The sequence below is a fragment of the Pelodiscus sinensis genome, chromosome 8 (genome assembly GCF_049634645.1).
Source record: "Pelodiscus sinensis isolate JC-2024 chromosome 8, ASM4963464v1, whole genome shotgun sequence".
NCBI lineage: Eukaryota > Metazoa > Chordata > Testudines > Trionychidae > Pelodiscus > Pelodiscus sinensis.
In genome coordinates this window covers 73,718,739-73,738,026 of record NC_134718.1, presented here as the reverse complement: position 1 = coordinate 73,738,026, position 19,288 = coordinate 73,718,739, and the positions used below count along the sequence as shown (strand labels likewise).

At 48.5% G+C, this 19,288-nt stretch overlaps 1 protein-coding gene across 1 annotated transcript; it reads left to right on the top strand.

Moving 5' to 3' along the window:
* Positions 1-16,834: 16,834 nt before the first annotated feature.
* On the top strand, positions 16,835-18,719 carry LBX1 (ladybird homeobox 1). The gene is made up of 2 exons (XM_075935602.1): positions 16,835-17,370; positions 17,946-18,719. The coding sequence occupies exons 1-2, from the start codon at positions 17,046-17,048 to the stop codon at positions 18,431-18,433; spliced, it is 813 nt and encodes a 270-aa protein (XP_075791717.1). The 5' UTR covers positions 16,835-17,045; the 3' UTR covers positions 18,434-18,719.
* The last annotated feature ends 569 nt before the right edge of the window (positions 18,720-19,288 follow it).

Sequence of the window (19,288 nt, the reverse complement as noted above, 5' to 3'; positions counted from 1 at the left end):
TGCGCCATTTCTCTACTGGAAGGAGAGGCAACACACGTGTAAAGGGAGCGTTTCGCTCTAACGCTGTTAGCTGGAGCGGTTCTCTTCGGAGCTGGGCTCCCAAATCGCAGAAAGAAGAAATTCTGCCCTGGATCCGTCAGCTCCTACGCACTGTCCCCGGGCCCCTCTCTCTCTTTGCTGGTTGGGTGGCGGGCGCTGGGTATTCAGGGTATTGGATGCGAGTCAACAAGCCGCTTCTAAGCTGAGGAGCTCAGGAAAGTTATCCGACTTGGAAAGGGCTTGAAACCCAAGCAAGATGCGTGAGTCTCCCTCGGAGGCGAAAGCGGCCGGTCTGCTGGGAACACGGCCGCCCCTGAAGGCTTTACGGATGAAAAGAACCACTTACGAGCCAAGTCCGGGGGCTCTGCGTTGACTTTTCAGACCCTGCCCGCACTGTAACAACGCGCACATTAAGCCCCACTTTTAAAACACAGCGAGGAGGCACCGACTAAGAAAAATCTATGGGTCGTATCTTCAGCTGTCGTGGGCAAAACCCACTTCCTCAGAGGAGATGATCTTGAGTGGGGAAAAAGAGGGGGACCCTTTTCCTCTCTCCCTTCTTATTCTGAGGGTTCCTCCTTTTTCCCCCACTCAAGATCATCTCCTCTGAGGAAGTGGGTTTTACCCACAAAAGCTCAAGATACCGTACATGTATTTTTCTTAGTCTCTAAAGCAGGGGTGAGGAACTTAAGGCCCGGGGGCCGGATACGGCCCCCAGCTTGCCTGGATCTGGCCCCCCCTTAGCACTGGACAGCCCGTGCTGGCGCTCCAGCTCCCCCGCCCCCCTTCTCACTTTTTGTTTTTCACTTGTATGCGGCTTTCTTTCTGCGGATCCCTTTCCCCGACCCAAAAAAGCCCCCCCCCCCCCCCCCTCGCGGGACTATTCTTTTTTTAAAGTTGTTTTTAAAGTTACAGACTAACAGGCTAACCCGCTGAGACCTTTAAACCCAACCTGCTGCGCTTTGACTTCCCTGGAGATGAGGCAAGCGAGCCGCGTTTTGAGCCAAGGTTTGAATTGTATTAAAGGCCGGTGAGCAACGCGTGAGGCCGGTTTGAAAACAACCAAAAACACACAACACTTTGGATTTCCCAAACTTCCTTGCTGCGCCCCTGCCCCGAGCGCAAAACCTTGCGGGTTGGCTTCGTGGGACCACACCTGAGGAACACTGCACGGGCAGGGTCTGAAAACCCTCTTGCCAATGAAATCGCGCTTATGCTGATGGGCCAGAATAACGAGAGGGCAGTAGCGCCTAGTGGGCCCAGGCAGGCGCTGTAGAACTGCCTGGCCCTTGCTGTGAAGCAAACAGCGCTGTGACCCCAGGGCAGGGGGTAGCTCTGCCCACATTAGCACAGAAAGGGGGTTCTCCCCATCATTTTCCAATCAGGGGTTTTAGCTTTGGCATCCCTTCAAACGGCCCTGCCACTCGGCTCAGGGACACTAGATTCGCCCCCGCATAGCTCCACGTCCTGTTTATACGCTCCGGTCATCTGGAGAAGTGGGCTGTGCCCAGGAAAGCTCATGATCCCATCGACATGTTTTGTTAGAATTTAAAGTGCTACCAGACTATTGGTTGTTTTTAAGTTTTTCCTGCTACAGCCTAACTCGGCTACCCCTCTGCAGTGTTTAGACAGTGTAAGCCTCTCTGTTAGGGAGTGCAAATAAAAGCATCTGATGTCAAGTGGCCGATCACAGGTATGTGTAGCCTCTACAGGGAGGGGCCTTTTGCAGGAACAATCCATGGTCCACAAGTGGTCTGATGCTAAATATGAATGGGACCAACTTTCCCGTGGAAAGCCCAAGTGTGTAGCAAATGTCACAGGCTGGCAGATCATCCCTGACCAAAACAGAAGGGGTAACACGTCAGCAAGTGTTCACTCAGCAACCAGGGAGAGGTAAATAGATGCCCAAAAGAACATCTGAAATTTTAGAAAGAAAGAAAGAAAGAAAGAAAGAAAGAAAGAAAGAAAGAAAGAAAGAAAGAAAGAAAGAAAGAAAGAAAGAAAGAAAGAAAGAAAGAAAGAAAGAAAGAAAGAAAGAAAGAAAGGCAGCAGGCAGGCCCAGGATGACTTTAGGAACAAGGAGTAGTCCATCAGGGCATGTCTACACTAGGAAATTATTTCAATAACTAAACCCGAAATAACTCCCAAAATAACTATTTTGAATTAAGCTTATTCCCCAAATTTTGGGTGCATCTACACTACAGAGAAGATCAAAGCGACCGATGTCAATCTTCCAGGGTTCAAATTAGCGGGTCTAGTGAAGACAAGTTAATTTGAACTGCGGGGGTGCTCTGGTAGATGCTGATTGTCCTGCTTCAACGAGGAGGAAGGGAGGTCGAAGGGAGCACGTTCCCTTCGATTTTTTGCAGTGTGGACAGTGCCAAAAGCCAAGTGAAGGTACATTGACTTCAGCAACCCAAGGAACGCAGCTGAAGTTGTGTAGTTGGACCTTATCCTGTAGTGCAGACGTACCCAAAGACAGCAGGAGTTATTATTTCAAAATAACCGACTCCTTATTTTGAAATAACTGATTTGGGAGTGTGGAAACGCCCCTTGTTATTTCGAAATAACTCCCTAGTATAGACGCGGCAAAGGCGCCCCAGGACAACTTGTTTTTAACGTTACAGACAAATGCGCAACCCCTCTGAGACTTCCCAAGATGACTTTGCAACTATTTTGGTGACTTTAGAGCAGGGGTGGGGAACCTAAGGCCAAGGGTAGGATGTGGCCCTGGTTTACCTGGATCTAGTCCCTGAGGCTTGCCTCCCCCCAACACTGAGGACCCTGCACTGGTGCTCCACCTACCCTCCATGGGGCTGGAGCACACAAAATCTACTAGCCTGCCGCCTTTCCCCCCAGGATCTGATGTGGGAGGGGAACTTGGAGAAGGTCTTTCTCCTTCTCAGTTGAGAGCCAGGACCCTGAGGGTTTTGTTGTTGTTGTTTTGCTTTGTGCACTCCCGACTGATTTTTTCAGTGGGTCAGTGGCCTCCCACCCCAAGAAGGTTCCTCCTGCTTTACAGACAGGTGCCAGGCTGGCCAGTGAAGACCTCAGGGCCCTACAGAAACCGACTTCATGCCCAGGCAGAGGAAAACTCGGAAATAAATGCAACAGAGCTGGCCCACGGTCCAGTGTTTTTGAAAACATGCACCAAGCAGACGAGTGTTTAGTCTGCAAAAAAAGAACCAGGAGAATTACTCCAGCAGCCCTTAGAACCCATGGCCCCCAGTCCCCAGAAACCAGGGGCCAGGAACCTTTTTTGGGTCGGGGCCACTGACCCACAGGCAAATCAGTGGGGGCCGCACACAAGTGAGAAGCAGAAAAAAAATCCCCACACATGTGGCCCGGACTGAGAAGCAGGAAGACACTCCCCACATACCCTAGCCCACGGGAGCCCAGGGGGACCCAGCTTAGTTGATTTTGTGGCCTCCAGCCCCCAGGAAGGTAGCAGGGGAGCTGGAGCACCAGCATGGGCTCCACACTGCTGGAGGGGGAGGGGGCGCTGAGCTTCCGGGGCCAGATCCAGGCAAGCCGAGGGCCGCATCCGGCCCCCGGGCCTGAGGTTCCCCACCCCTGCCATAAACCACAGCCCGCTTGCAGGAGACGCGGAATTAAATCCAGGCCCCATGGGACAGAGATGAGAAATGTCTCTCAGGTGGCTCCTGATGGGTTAGCGGACAAAACGGTTTGGAGGACTCCGCGCTCGAGTGTTTCGCTTCTCAAGTGAAATGGGGGAGCGGGACTGAGTTCTGGTCCCGAAATTATCTGGGGGGAGGGGGAGAAGAGTTTTCCCCCCCATTTAGGATCAGACCTCTCCGATTAACCGACTCCCCAACTAGCGACTGTTTTCAGAGCAGGGGAACAATCTTCCTTCAACTCCACAACGAAAGTAAAAGATCCACAATTCCCCCATCCCCTGCTAGTTTGATTCCGTCCGCTATTAAAAAAATCGTATCATAACATGACTCCCCCTCTAGCCGTCTCTTCCCTGTTCCACCGCACGTTAAAAGGAATATTTTCAGCGCCTGGTCTGGATTTGCCCTGGGAGCTAACTTAATGCAACTTCTGAAAGAATGTGTGGACTACAGGAAGCAGAAAAAACAGACCGCAAGCAAGTCACAGGGAGACTAACGTGGAGCTAGGGACGCAAAACCAGCCCTTAGCTGTCGTGGATTAAACATCTCCATCGCCCCAGAACCTGGCCTGCAAAGAATCTGAAACTTACATGAGGTTCTGAGGGGAAATTCAAGATCCGAGCAGTCATCGCAAAAGCCAGAAAACACTCCAGGCTAATCCTGTTTTCCTGGAAATCTTGCAAACCCGAGCGCTACATGCTACTTGATTTGCAAAGAAAACTAGTTTTCTCCACAGGGTGGATGAGGAGACGCCGGATTTAGCCTGGACCCGTTCTAGCGATGTTCTGCTTCGGAACGTGTGGGATATATCTCTATTTCAATGCGTTTAGAGCCAGCTGTAACAGCCAAGTTCGCAAACCCATCCCAAACGGTTTTACATCGAGGCGAAACAAAGCCCCATCCGGATCATTTCCAATTCGGTTAGCTACCATGGGCGATGGGTGGGTGTATAGTTATATCCCTCTGGGTCCCAGGACCTGTTCTCAGATTAAAAATAACATTTATGCCGAATTTTTTAAAAAAGACTGGACAAACGGGATTTAAACCCCCGGCCTTTGGTTTCTTCTTGCTTTGTCCATTTCTCTTTGTGAATATTAAAGTAACCCAGGGCCTCGCTTGCCAGCCTCCCAGCTCAAGAGTTGAATCGACTCACAAGTCCTTTTCAACATACCTGACTATAAAGGCAACGTGGCATAGATGTGGCTGTATTGAAAATCAGACTGCGCCTTTGAAAATAGGCCCGCAAACAAGCCGAGGAGTCCCCTTCCCCCGCCCTATTTTATTTCGTTGCTGGAAATAATCGCGTGGCCGTACTATAATAGTCTCCCCGCAATTGCTCTGGTCTTCTGAGTTTGGGAGGGCCCGTCGCAATGTAGAACTGACTGCGGAATTTGGACGCTCTCTCGCGCCTAAGCGCAGTTCACCGCAAGAAACTACACTGGAGCCCTATGTGTTTGGGGGAAAGAGCCATACTTTAAAATACTCCTCTAATTGCTGACGAATTGGTGGCAATGTCTCCTCTTAAAAATGGGACAATGTAAAGTAGCAACACGAAACTGATCCAGTCAGAAAGTATTTTTGTTTTTGAAAATTTGTTCTTCGCCTTAACCTGATCATTCCAAATAATCCATTTCATTATCATTCCTATGTCTGCTGTGGTACTTTGGAGCCTTTAAAATGCATTTCGTTGGGCAATAAACTGAATTCGTTTCAACCAGCAATTCTGATTGTCCTTATTCCTAATTCGAATCCTTTCACAGTCTGCATAATGGACAACAGATATCTTTTGGCTTCCTTAACAGTTAGCTATCGCGGTTTTGTACAAAATATTTCAGATCAGTATGGTGTGAATTTTATCGTGTGTAGTACAACAGTGTGCATGAGGAATAACCTTAAGCAAGGAACGGAAGTTTGGCCACAAAGGTCTCATCTTCCTCCCTCGAAAAAAATCAGATGTAAAATTGCGTCTCTGGTTTGTAAAGTGTTTCAACGGACTAGAAGGACTTGCAAAGCCGATTTCTGAGTTGCAAAAGCGGGTTATTTGCAAACGAAAAGCCAAACATCAGCAGAATTGGGCTTGCGAAAACGTTTTCAGAGCAGATGTAGCTTGTAGGACAGTGTAATACAAATCTTTCCTTATCTGAATACGTTTTCCACCTGCTTCTTTGTTGATTGTGTGTGTGAGTGAGTGTTTCTCTGACCATTAGGAGTTTTTTCTCCTACCCGAAGCTCTTACAAACTTTTACAGAGATTCTTCAAAACCATATTTTGTGACTAGCTCCCCCATTCACTTCTATCCGCAGCGACCGAAGGCATTTCAAGCACACCAGCAATACGTGTGTGTCTGCAGATTAACCAGACCAATGCTTCCAGTGTAAACCGAGTAGCTGTAATACCTACTCTGCGCAGAGAACTTCGACCCACAGAAAACCCCAAACAAACCGAAGCGCGCACTTGTTGTTCCAATCCATCTTGTAAACAACCCCCCCCGGTGTGTCTGTTTCATTTCCCCATTTTTGACTCCCCCCTTTTCTCCTTCTGTTTTAATTTCCCCGACTTGGTCCTGTTTTAAAACATGTGGTTATACAGCCTCTGGGTTAGCCTTGTTTCCCCTGCCTACGCCTCCGGGCTGTATTGTCCCTGATTTCAGAGGGCTAGCTTTGTAGATTTCACCCCCTAGATCTAAATCCAACGCTGGGCAATAAGGGTTCATTGTTGATTATTTGCCAAACTAGCACCGCAAACTTTCCCCCTTCTAATCTAGATGCAGTGGGGTGCGGAGGGTCTGTTACAATGGGGTGAGCTTCTTCAGCACAAACTAACCTCCCGAAGTGGCATCGTTCTTCGGGGTCCTTGCAATCGGAATCCCCCCGATATCTGCAGCTCCCCGGACCCCCCTGCTCTGACAAAAGGTAGGACAGAGAGCGCCCAGCATTTGAAGGGAGCCTATCCAAAAAGAGAGCCCCTGTAGAGAGCGAAGGAGCCGAGAAACACGCGCTGGCTCTGGTTACACCCCTAATGAGGCTCTGAAAACAAGGGGCCTTCGAGTTCCATCTCCGCGTTCGCAGGGTAAATTTGCTAGGGCTCCGGTCAGACTAGGGTGTTTCTAACCGCCCCTCGGGTCTGAAAATCCCGCTGGGTTCGTTTTTAGCGCCCCCGCACACGCCCAGGGCCGGCGATTTTGCCATCAGAACTTGGAGTCGGTGGTTGTCTTGGGGATCCGGTTTGAGGACTGGGCTTGGTTTAGCTTCGCTCCTCACCGGAGCCAAAACATGTGTCAGTCCCTAAACGAGGCAGACACAAGTGGAGGGCCAGCTATGCGGAGAAAGAAGGTGTCATTTGTACGCAGTCACTTTGGCGATCAACACTTGCATGATTTATGCCTCCTGCTTTAATTATATTCTTATGACAGGTGGCATTTGGCTGGACTAAAGTTAGCAGAGGTCAGCCAAGACTAAATGTCCCTTGATTAATCCTCAAACACAGCAGAACTATCTGTAATGTCTGTGACATCTCCTGGGTGGGAGGGGGGGCAGAAAGCGCTGCCGTCTGTGAACCCCCAAATTCATTTCTCCTGGCGCTAAAGGGGAGAGGGTGGGGAGAAAGTCCTCTTGCCCCGCTTCCGAAACAGAGCCATGTTATTCTACCAGGGAGCTGCAAGAGGAGTGGCAGAAAAAATAAATAAAAATATCCAGGCCTCTATAAAAAGAAAAGACCTGGTGGCTATTGGGTTATCTGGCTGGAAGCAGAAGGTAGCAGCGCCTGGCCCCTTTTTCTGGGAAGAAATAAAAAAGCAGCACAAAAGACCTTACCCATGTGCCAGGTCCCTCCCAGTCTCTATTGGGGCTCTGCCCCTTTTTCTTGGGACTGGTTAGATCTGGCAGCATCAATACTCCCATAGTAAAGTGGAAACATCCCCTTTCCTTCTCATACCAGTGAAAGGTTTCCACATACAGGGGATGTGGCCTTGTCTCCTCAGTTCTGCTTGCGCACTGAAAATTATCCATCCAGATACTGCTCTTCCTGCTTCACGAACGGGTACGTCTCCACCACAACGTTATTTCGAAATCGCTTAGGCCGCGTCTGCACAACAAGCAGTTATTTCGACATAATGTCAAAATACTTGTCAAGCTGGAGGACTTTTTACTCTGGCTCCTGTAACCCCCATTGTACGAGGGGTAAGGGAAGTCGGAAGAAGAGGGCTCTATTTCGAAATCAGGGCTGTGTAAAGGCGCCCAATTTTGAAACAAGCTAGTTTGACTTAAGCTATGCAATTGACGTAGCTGAATTTGTGTAGCTTATTTCGCGTTAAGCCCTGCTGTCTGGGTGCCCACACACTGGGGAAGGGGTTGTGTCAAATTCCCACTTCTCCCACCCACAAGCTCACTTGGGATTGTTTTTAACTCTTCTCCATCTGGAAATAAGCAAACTCTACATGACTAAAAGTCTCAGAGGGAGAGCCGTGTTAGTCTGCAACTCTAAAAAATGAAAATAAAATTAAAAAATAAAAACACAACAATGAGTAGTCCTGTACCACATCTACACAGCAGGGCTAATGCTGAATTAAGCTACGCAACATCAGCTACGTCAATTGAAGAGCTGAAGTCGAAATAGTTTAATTCGGCTTTTGGTGCTGTCTACACAGAAGGAAGTCAAAGAAAGAACACTCTTTCTTCCACTTCTCTTACTCCTTGTGAAATGAGGGTTACCAGGAGTTGAAGTAAGAAGTCCTCCACCTAGACATTATTTTGACATTATGTCGAAATAATAGCTTGCTGTGTTAGATGCGGACTATGTTATTTCATAATAACATCAGTTATTTTGAAATAACACAGCTGTGTAACGCTTTAGGGTGCGTCTACACTGCGGTGCTAGCTTGCAATAAGTTAAACAATTGAAACTAAGCAAATTGCGTAGCTTCTTTCAAGATAGTCTATTTCAAAATTTGGTGCTGTCCATATAGTGCCAGATTTCAAAATAAAGCCCAGTTCCAAAATGTCCCTTAATCCTTATGGAATGAGGTTTACAGGGATGTTGGAATAGTGAGCCCATTATTTTGAAAGCTATTTTGAAATAACAGACTTGTTTAAAAGATGTGGGCTATTTTGGGATACCGGAAGTATCCTGAAATAGTGCCACAGTGAGACTAACACCGTGTTAGAGACCAACACAGCTAGTATCATGAGCTTTCCTGGGCCCAACCCACTTCTTCAGATGAGTGGAACAACACGACCAGTAAAGAACAGACGGGATATAACAGGACTTCTTTCCTACACCAATTTGCATCACACGTTAGCTGGGAGGAGGTAAACTCACAGGGAACACATCCTGATTGAACGTTCTTCCAGCTGTAACCAGTTGCAAAGATGGGGGTGGCGGAATGAGGACTTAATCTGAAATGGTGCTCCTAAATTATGAATTATTCTTAGTCCTGCATTTCTGTCTTGATTCCTTTGTCCCCCATGAAGAAAGGAGTTTTTGAGCTTCCACCCATTTATGAAATCACACGGCACCCCTGCCTGGTCCCTAGCTATGAAAGCACTAGTGTGCTGGAGAGGGAGGGGGAAAAGAGTGGGGGTGATAATATTTTCTTTTCTGCCATGCCAATATTTCTATTTCAACTTTACTCCTGTTGAGGCTTCCAAAGCCAGCTATGGTCTATAAGATTGATCCCGGAGGTGGAAGTTACATGACGAGAGGCATAAGAATGGCCACATTGGTCGGACAATGCTCCATCTTGCCAGTATCCTGTCAATATCAGATGCTTCAGGGAGAATGAAAAGAACAGGACGGTAATCAAGTGAACGATCTCCTGTAGTCCAGTCCCAGCATCTGGCAATCAAAGTCTTAATCATTTTAGTTTACAGCCATTGATGGACCTCATCTGCATGAACTGATCTAATTTTTCTGAACCCTGTCATATTTTTGGCCTTCACAACATCCCCTGGCAAGGAGTTCCACAGGTTGAATGTGCCTTATTTACAGAAGTGCTTTCTTTTGTTTGTTTTAAACCTGCTGCCTATTAATTTCCACAGATGCTGGTTCTGGTGTTATGTGAGGGATAAATAACATTTCCCTATTGGTTTTCTTCACACCAGTCATGATTTGATAGATCTCTGTCATATCCCCCTTAGTCATCTCTTTCCAAGATGAACAGGCCCAATTTGTTAAATCTCTCCTCATTCAGTTTGTTAAATCTCTCCTGTCATCTTTTATTGTGTGTGCACATGTGGTCTCTTCATCTCAAAAAAAGATCTCTTGGCTTTGGAAAAAGCTCAGAAAAGGGCAACCAAAATGATTAGGAGTTTGGAACGGAGGGATTAATATGAGGAGGGATTCATAAAATGGGGACTTTTCATCTTAGAAAAGAGGTGATTAGGAGGGGATATGATGCAGGTCTATACAATCATGTCTGGTGTGGAGAAAGTGAATAAGGAAACGTGATTTACTTGTTCCCATAACACAGGAACTAAGGGTCACCACATGAAATTAATAGGTAGTCATTTTAAAACAGTCAACAGGAAGTTTTTCTTTGTGCAGTGCACAGTCAACCTGTGGAACTCCCTGCCAAAGGATGTTGTGAAGACCAGGACTTTAACAGGGTTCAAAAAATAACTAGATAAATTCATAGAGGACAGATCTGACCATGGCTATTAGCCAGGATAATCAGAGATGGTGTCCCTGGCCTCTGTTTGTCAGAGGCTGGAAATCGGTGACAGGGGAAGGATCACTTGACAATTCCTTGTTCTGTTCCCTCCCTTTGGGGCAGCTGGCATTGGCCACTGTCAGAAGACAAGATACTGGGTTAGATGGACCTTTGATTTGACCCAGTGTGGCTGCTCTTATATTGCCCTTCTCACTACCTCTTCTAACGCTAAGGTATCTTTTTTGGAGATGCATGTATGCAATCACCAAGGCGTGGGCATACCATGGAGCTATGCAGTGGCATGATGATATTCACTGTCTAACTATCCGTTCCTTTCCTAACGATTCCCAGCATTCGGTTTGCCCTTCTGACTGCTGCTGCTGAGCAGATGTTTATAGGCAACTCTCCACAATGACTCCACGGCCTCTTTCTTGAGTGGTGACAGCTCATTTAGACCCCATCAGTTTGTGTGTCTAGTTGGGATTATGTTTTTCAATGTGCATTACCTTGCAGGCATCGGCCTTGAATTTCATCTGCCATTTTGTTGCCCAGCCACTCAGCTGAGCAAGTTCCCTTTTTAGCACTTCACAATCCACTTTGGATTTTACTATTCGGGAGCTGTTTTGTATCCTCTGCAAATGTTGCCACCTCACGGTTTATGCCTTTTTCTAGATGGCCAAGGAGACCCAAGTCCTATCGGAGGCTCTCAGGGGAAGCATCTACACTCCACCCTTATCTCGAAATTAGGGACGCAAAGAGCTTATTTCGAGATCATTTCAAAATAGCCTACTTTGAAATTGGGTGCTGTCTACACAGTGCCCGATTTCACAATAAAACACTATTCTGACAAGTCCCTTAACCCTCTTGGAATGAGAGTCACAGGGACGCTGGACTACCACACCCATTATTTCAAAATATATTCCGAAATAACGGGCACATTAAAGATGCGGAATTGCTATTTCGGGATATTTCTGGTATCCCGAAATAGCCCCGCTGTCTAGACGTAGCCTGGAGGACTGTAGATAGGCAACTCTGTTCCCTTCATTCTTTTATACAATTGTAGCTAAATATTGCGTATTGAGCCTTCTTAGAGTGCATTGAGATCTACAGAGGAAAAGGCACTGTCTGGCTGAAAATCTACTGTGATAGTTAAATAAATAAATTATAGTTAAATAAATAAATTAAGGAAGATTGCCTTTCTCCTAGAACTGGAAGGGTGTTGGAAGGGTGTGATGGCATGTTGGGGGTCCCCCATCTCCTGCACCCCGAAATGGCACAAACAGACTGCACCAGCTGGTGGAATAGAGGAAGTTTATTGCCTCTCCAGGATACAGCACAGCACAGATGGAATCTGGTCACAGAGCTGGGCTAGGATGCCTCAGGCCCCCTTGAGTTGGAGGGAGACTGGGCCCCTAAACTCCAGCCCCTTCCCCTAGGCTGTCTCCTCCATGCTCCCAGACAGCCACTAACTAACCCTCTTCCAGCCCTGCCCCCTAGCCAGGGCAGCATTCCACCTTCCTTTGTTTCTCTCCATGGGGGGTGTCTGGCCCTACTGGTTTGCATAGTGACTCATCCTGTTTTGCTGGGTTGTGGTACCCACAGCAGCCAGTGGGGGTTACCCCAGAGCCAGCAGCATAGAAACCAGCCAGGTACCCCCACTACGTCACAAAGGGACCTTGAAAGGTCAAGGAGTCTAGCCCACTGCCTTCACAGCAGGACCCAGTACCATCCCTGACAAATTTTTGCCCCAAATGGCCTCTGCAAGGATTGAACTCACAACCCCCGGGTTTAGCAGGCCAAGACCCAAACCACTGAGCTAACCCTCCCCCCTCATTGAATGCTTCTCTGAGTCACAATTCCTTTTAAATGTCCTTTTTGTTGGCAAAGTTCTTCCTAGTGTGACTCTCCTTTTACCAGCCCCAGTGAGATGGCCTTCTTCTTAAACCCACCAGGACAGGTCCAGAGTTTTAACTCTGGCTTTTCTGGGGGCAAGATGAGGTCCCCTGAGTCCTGTGTGGCCTGGTGTCATGAGCTACGCTCAGAAAATTGGGATACCTGGGGAAGGGGCTGAGGGTTGAGGTGCGGGGTGGGAAAGGAATAATCTCTAACTAGCAAACCAAAAAGAGAACGGGCCCTGGCCTATTTGCTTTGCAGTTCTAGGGAGAGGGATTTGGGGGCTATTTGTGGGGAATGCATCAAAGGATTTTTTTTAAGTGGCACTCCATGGAGAGGAAGGAATTAATAGAATGTGTAACCTGCCACCAGCTCTGATCCGGGGCTCTTTCCCCAAGGAAAATCCAGAAGGGGAAGTGCTGAGTTTGGCTTTCTGAGCCAGGACCTTTGCCTGGGTATTGTGGCTCTACTTGCCCACTCAGCACCCCTCTTCTGTAGATGGGCTCTTCCCACACCCCTGCACTCACTCATACCCAGGCTAAACACCATGCTGGCTCCAACCAACATGGTTTGCCCAGGCTGCCTATGGGAAAGCCCGATAAGGCAGAACGTCCCCCTCATTGGCAGCAGGTGGGACAAGCCAGTCACAAGCCCAGGATAACAGCCACACTGGGGGCTGCAGCTGCAAAGACCCCCCCCCCCCCCCCACTGGCCACCCAGCTTTTATTTAGCCAGCACAGGGAGCAGACCGGCTTTTCAATTCCTGACACCCGCCCAAAAGATGTAAATCAACACAAAGCTCGGGTAGACTTAACTCTGGGCCCTAGTCTACACTAAGGAGTGATTTTGAAATAACTTATTTTGAAATGGTTTCCTAATGTAGACGTTCCCATAAAGGGCGCGTCTACACTGCGGCGCTATTTCGGGATACTTCTGCTATCCCAAAACAGCTACTCCGCATCTCTGAAACAAGCCCATTATTTCAAAATCTAAAGGGCTTGCTGTCCTGATGTCCCTGTACATGTCATTCCACGAGGATTAAGGGCATTTCAGAATAACACTTTAGTTCAAAGTTTGGCGCTGGGCAGACAGTGCCAAATTACTATGAAATTGGCATAGCTCAAATTGTATGGCTTATTTCCAGCTAAGAGTGTCATATAGATGCACCCAAAGGGTACGTCTACACAGCAGTATTATTTTGGAATACTGACGTTATTCCAAAATAACAAAGTGAGTGTCTACACCTCAAGCCTTTATTTCGAAATAATGGTGAGTTGGAGGACTTTTTATTCCAAATCCAGTACGCCTCATTTCATGCGGAGTAAGGAAAGTCGGCAGGAGAGCGATCTTCCTTCGCCTTCCTGCTGTGTAGACAGCACCAAAAGCCGAATGAAGCTATTTCGACTTCAGCTCTGCAATTGAGGTCGCTGAAGGTGCCCAGCTTAACTCGACTTCAACCCTGCTGTGTAGACATGCCCAAAGAGGCGACACACTGTTCACACGCCTGGTCTCCGGGACAGGTGCAGGGAAACCCACACAGGAGGCAACAGATTTCAGAGGCGCATTCCTTGCTGTTGTTCTGACTGCTTGACAAAAAGGGGGAAATCTGGACCCCTCAATAGTTTAACTTCATTCCAAAATATTGCGGCTGCTGTGAAAATCTGTCTAGGGCTGTGAGTTTCTAGGTGTACAGGACAGAAAGGCGAGGGGGGAATAAACCCCTAGAGAAACTGGCATGGGTGGGGTGTATTACAGCCCACCCAATCACTACGTTATCCATGCTGGGAAATAATGCAAGAGGGCCTAGGGGAGGAGAGGAGTAAGTGGTTAAAATATGTTTAAATCACTTCATAAACCGAAGCGAAGCCACTAAACCTCCCAGCAAGAAGAGGAAGCCCAGAGATTTAGAATCAATGTAATTCTCTCTCTCTCTCCCCCCCCCCCCATCTCCTCGCAGCATTTGATATGATGAATAACCCAATATAGGCCTTTAAAAATAGGTCACTGCATAAAGAGACTCCCAGAGAGCAATAAAAAAAATGGGATGCGGCCGCTTTAAGAGAAGAAGCCATTTGCCTCTTTTGTGTGTGTTTGGCACCTAGCCTCCGGGGGGGGTGGGGGGGACCCTCATTGTGTGAGTCCAGGTGAAGAGACCCAAGCGGAGCAGGGTCTGGCTTTCCGCGCAGTTGTTTCTGATTTACATCAGAGGGGACCCCAGGGCCAGGTACAGATGTGGAGGACGGGAGGGGTAAACGCACTTTTATTATTAAACGCGCAAACGCCTATTTAGCTATGGGGATGCTATAGTTCCCCTAGCTGGTGGCCTAGGACTCCAGCTCGAAAAATTATCTCCCTAGATCTCGATCCAGATCCAGCGACAGATCACTTCGAACCGCCCGAGAACGGTTTACACGGCTGCAAATGTAGTCAACATTCCCGGCGGACAATGCAAAACGAAATAGCAACCTGCTGCTAAATACAATAGAATTGATCCTGCCCTCCTCCCCAAAAAGACGCCTCTTCTGTACTAATTCGAGATCTCCACCAGAAACGCTCCTATTTCTATAGGACCGCCGCGCCTCTGTTTACAAACAAAGGGCCTCGGGAAAGGTTTAATTACAATTAAAAAAAACCAAACAAACCAACCAACAAAAACCTCCTCCCCCTTTTCCTTTCCTAAACTGTGATTAGTCGGATCGATTATTTGTTTTCAAATGTAAAAGGCCGACGGGGTGGGGTGGGGGTTGATACGAAGACTGAGCCGATCTCGGGCAGAAAGGAAAAATGGATGATTAATTATTATTAATAACAATGAACGGCCTCTGTAACGTGTTGATTGGCTTTATCGCGCGAAGTAATAATAATAATAAAAACCCTAGGCAATCAAAAGCGATTTTTATTCCTCCACTGATTTATAAGATAGGTGTGGGGGGGGGGGGGAGAGGGGGAACAGATTGAAAACTATCATATCCAGTTGGCTTCCTGCTGACCTTTCTAGCAACTAACCAAAATCCCCTTCTGTCAGGAACCCCTTCCGAAAAGACAAATATACATAAATATATACACACGCCTTGGTCGTGGGAGCCAGCATTAAGAAACAACCATAATTCAGCCCAGTTTTTGAGTAAAGCAAAAGGAAGGGCCGGGAGGGGGGGACACCAGGTCTGGAGTTTTTAAAGGAGATGAAATATGTCCCTGACGCTGTTTGGTGGCCCTTTGCTCTTGAATTATGGCAGAGAAGGATTTAGCTAGAGCTAAGGGGGAGCGATTCATCCCTGTCTCTCTCTCTAGCTCCCCTATCCTCTAGGTAGTACAAGAAATGATCTACACGCCGAAAGATTCTCCACAAAAGTGGCCTCTGACAATGCCTCCGAGAATCCAAGAAAACCGACCCGATTAAAAGCCCTACGACTACTGGCGATCAGCCGTCGCTGTAGGAATCCTATAGCGATGAAATATATATTCCACGTTGTATGAAATATTCCACGTTGTACAGAGCCATGAAATATTTCACGTTGTACCTTGTAAACTACTAAAGAGACAGTTCGCCATATTGTTATTAGGAGGCACAAAATACACACACACACACGTACGCACAACTCGGTCAATATTTAAAACTAGATCTGATTTTCCCTGGACCACCCCCCCCCATTGTCCCCCCTAAAAAAAATCTTCCCACGCTTTTATAAAAGCAGCACCCAAGCAAAAAGGTCTGCTCCCGATCTCCGCAGCATAAATACACCCACGTACCACGTTTCAACAAATGGTTCCAAACTGCACACAAAAATGATGGATGAAATATGAAAAAAAAAATACCCCACCACGTTTAAAAGGTGATAGATGAATTGTCTCCCTTACCTGGTGACAGGATCTCCCCTTCTTTCCCTGATTACAAACAAAACAGATCTTTTTTTTAAACTAATAACCATCCAAATTAAAGAAGAAAAAAAAGAAAGGAGAAGAGAAGGACTCTGTTGGGGGAATACGACTGGGTTTTTGGGTTTAGGGAAATATTGTTTTTTCACCATACTGTATTATCCTGATGCAATAAAGCCTGCGTGTAATGTAATTTAAAAATATATATGTCCAAACAAATAGTAAGGTCAGAATATGACAAGTGCATTCAGCATTATAATTCAATTGGGCTCCACCTCCAAACCGCCTCCTAATTAATGGGGCTCCCAACTTGCAAGCGCCTGCATTGGACAGAGAGCGAGCGGGCGAGCGAGCGAGCCAGAGGGAGCGGGCGAAAAGTGTCATTGAAGATAATTGATCACCTCCCAATCAACAATCACTTGTTAGCAATAGTCAATTACCCCGTCTCTTCCCCCCTCGTCCTAGGACGAGGTGCTGCGCGCGCTCTCCCCCCTCGCCCAAGCCGTGTCGCTTGGGGGGGAGGGAAAGTGGAGCGATTTGGGGGGGATCTTAAAATAGCAGCCGGGAAGAGGAAATCTGGGACAGTGTCACCTCTCTTCGAGCCAGGGCTGCAGGGAACCTTCCCCGGCCCCGCCGAGTCCTGCGTCCCTGTTCCTCCGCCTCCTCACCTTGCGGGCTGAGCCCTGGTTTCTCCGCGGCTGGAGTTGGTGGCGGCTTCAACTTTTTTTTGCCACCCATCCCTTCCCTTCCCCTCCCCCTCCCTCCCCTTCCTTTTTTCGCTCCTGCCGCCGCCGCTCGCCGGTGCAAGTGACGGGCTCGGCTGGAGGCGGGCGCGCAGGCACCTCGGCGCCGCGGCGCTGCCCCGAACCCCCAAAACAAAAGGGAAGGGGCGGGCGGCGGGGGAGAGAGAGCGAGCGAGCCGCGCACACACGCACCGGCCCCAGCCCAAGTCAAGCATGACTTCCAAAGAAGAAGCCAAGGCTGCCGCGGTGGAGGAGCGAAGACGGAGCCCGCTGGATCAGCTGCCCCCGCCGGCCAACTCCAACAAGCCCCTGACCCCCTTCAGCATAGAGGACATTCTGAACAAGCCCTCGGTCCGGCGCAGCTACACCCTCTGCGGGACCGCTCATCTGCTCTCCAGCGCCGACAAACACCCCGCGGCCGGCCTGCCCCTCTCCAGCCGGGCGCTGCTCTCCCAAACCTCCCCGCTCTGCGCCCTGGAGGAACTGGCCAGCAAGACCTTCAAAGGGCTGGAAGTCAGCGTCCTGCAGGCGGCTGAAGGTAAGCGGGTGGGTTTTCTGGTAACCCCCTTCCCCTCCGTGCGGGGAGATCAGCCGGGCAGGTCCTCACCTGCCTGCGATGGGAACCCACTTGCGCCAGGGCAACCCCCCCCCTCCCCCGGCCGGCCCTACCGTTGCTATTTCGCCTCACCCCACCCCACCCCGGCCCCTGCCAGAAAGGCCTGGAAAGTTGCCTGCCAGTGTCGTGTGTTGGTCTTCGTCCCCCCCAAACGAGACACGACTTATTGTCGCGGAGAAGGGAGGGAGGGAGGGGGGCCTTAGCCCATCTCTTTTTGGAGGGGCCCGGGGGTAGCCGGGCGGTGCCGGATCCGCTCACCCCGGTGACATTCCAGAGGGCTGCTCCGTCCCCCAAAATGCTCCTAATTTGAACGAGGGCTGGATCCCCCCTTTGATTTCCTGCTGAACGCGGCTCCTGTCGGATTCTTTTATTTATTTCTGTGCGCCCCCGACATCCCGGCATATTTTTGCCAGGGGGTGAAGGGTTGTGTGTGTGTGTGTGTGTGTGTGAGAGTGTGAGGCTGACCACCACCACAAACCGTCTCTACCTGTTTGCAGGCAGGGACGGGATGACGATCTTCGGCCAGAGACAAACCCCCAAGAAGCGGAGGAAGTCCCGAACCGCCTTCACCAACCACCAGATCTACGAGCTGGAAAAGCGGTTCCTGTACCAGAAGTACCTCTCCCCCGCCGACCGAGACCAGATCGCGCAGCAGCTGGGCCTCACCAACGCCCAGGTGATCACTTGGTTCCAGAACCGCCGAGCCAAGCTCAAGCGAGACCTGGAGGAGATGAAAGCGGACGTGGAGTCCGCCAAGAAACTCGGGCCCAGCGCGCAGGTGGATATTGTTAGCATTTCGGAGCTGGAGCAGAATTCGGAGGGGAGGGGGAAGTCGCGGTCCCTTTCTCCGGCGCTCCCCAAACATGCACTGGACTCGAGCAGCCACCTCCAGCTGTCGCCTGACTCCCCCCTCACAGACCCACCCAGCAGCAGTAAGGACTGCTCGGAGGACGAAGAAGATGTGGAAATTGACGTTGATGACTGAGCGGTGGCGGTGGTGGGGATGGGTTTATTGCCCACACACACGCACACACCTTTTTTTTCTCTCTCTCCTCTTTCCTCCCCCTTTCTCCTTCTTCTCCAAAAACAAACACCAAGCCCAGAAATTGGCAGCCACCCCTCCTCTGTTTGCTGGACCTGTGAAAAACTCCGCACAGCTCGACCCGTCCTCGAGCACTATAAACTCTGGTGATAAGACACTCTGACGATGCTTGCGACTAAACAAGGCAGTTTCTTTTCAGTAAAAGCAATAAGCAATAGGAACAAAAAAATAATTTAAAATAAAGTCAATGTCCCCTGCCTGTCACATCAGGTAGTTTTCATCTTCGGAACGGTGCAATTATGGATGGCTTCTCTATAAATATTTAAACATAGATATTGGATTTTCTTTCCTTCTTGGAGGGTTTGATTTTTTTTTTAAAAAAAGCGATGTGACTTGGTATTGGTTATAAAGGAAACCATGCCCTTGCAATAGGTACACCACTTCAAACAGATCTTGTGTTAGGCAGTTATTTTTAAAAGGCTTCCAAAATGAACCAGTTTCTAGGAGATTTAAGTTAGGCTAAAAATAGAAAAATTTCCCTCCTTTCCTTGCATGTTTCAAATGTGCACGAAATAATTTTTCTTTTTTTTTTACCAAAAGTATTTTAAAATATTGGGAACTAGGGGATGGGTTATACAGTAAGTTTAAAATATGTACTCTCCCCTCCCACGCCCTCAGAGCATAGATATTTGTATCCAATGCAATTTCTGCCTCATTTTACCAATTAAAAGCTATTTTTACCATTTTCTGCTATTGTTGTGCTTTTATTAAAAAGCTACCTTTCGTATTTTTGATATG

Bases quoted from the DNA above. Each gene is read 5' to 3' on its own strand.
- LBX1 (XM_075935602.1), top strand. From the start codon at position 17,046: ATGACTTCCAAAGAAGAAGCCAAGGCTGCCGCGGTGGAGGAGCGAAGA. The intron at 17,371-17,945 runs GTAAGCGGGTGG...ACCTGTTTGCAG, and splicing joins CGTCCTGCAGGCGGCTGAAG to GCAGGGACGGGATGACGATC.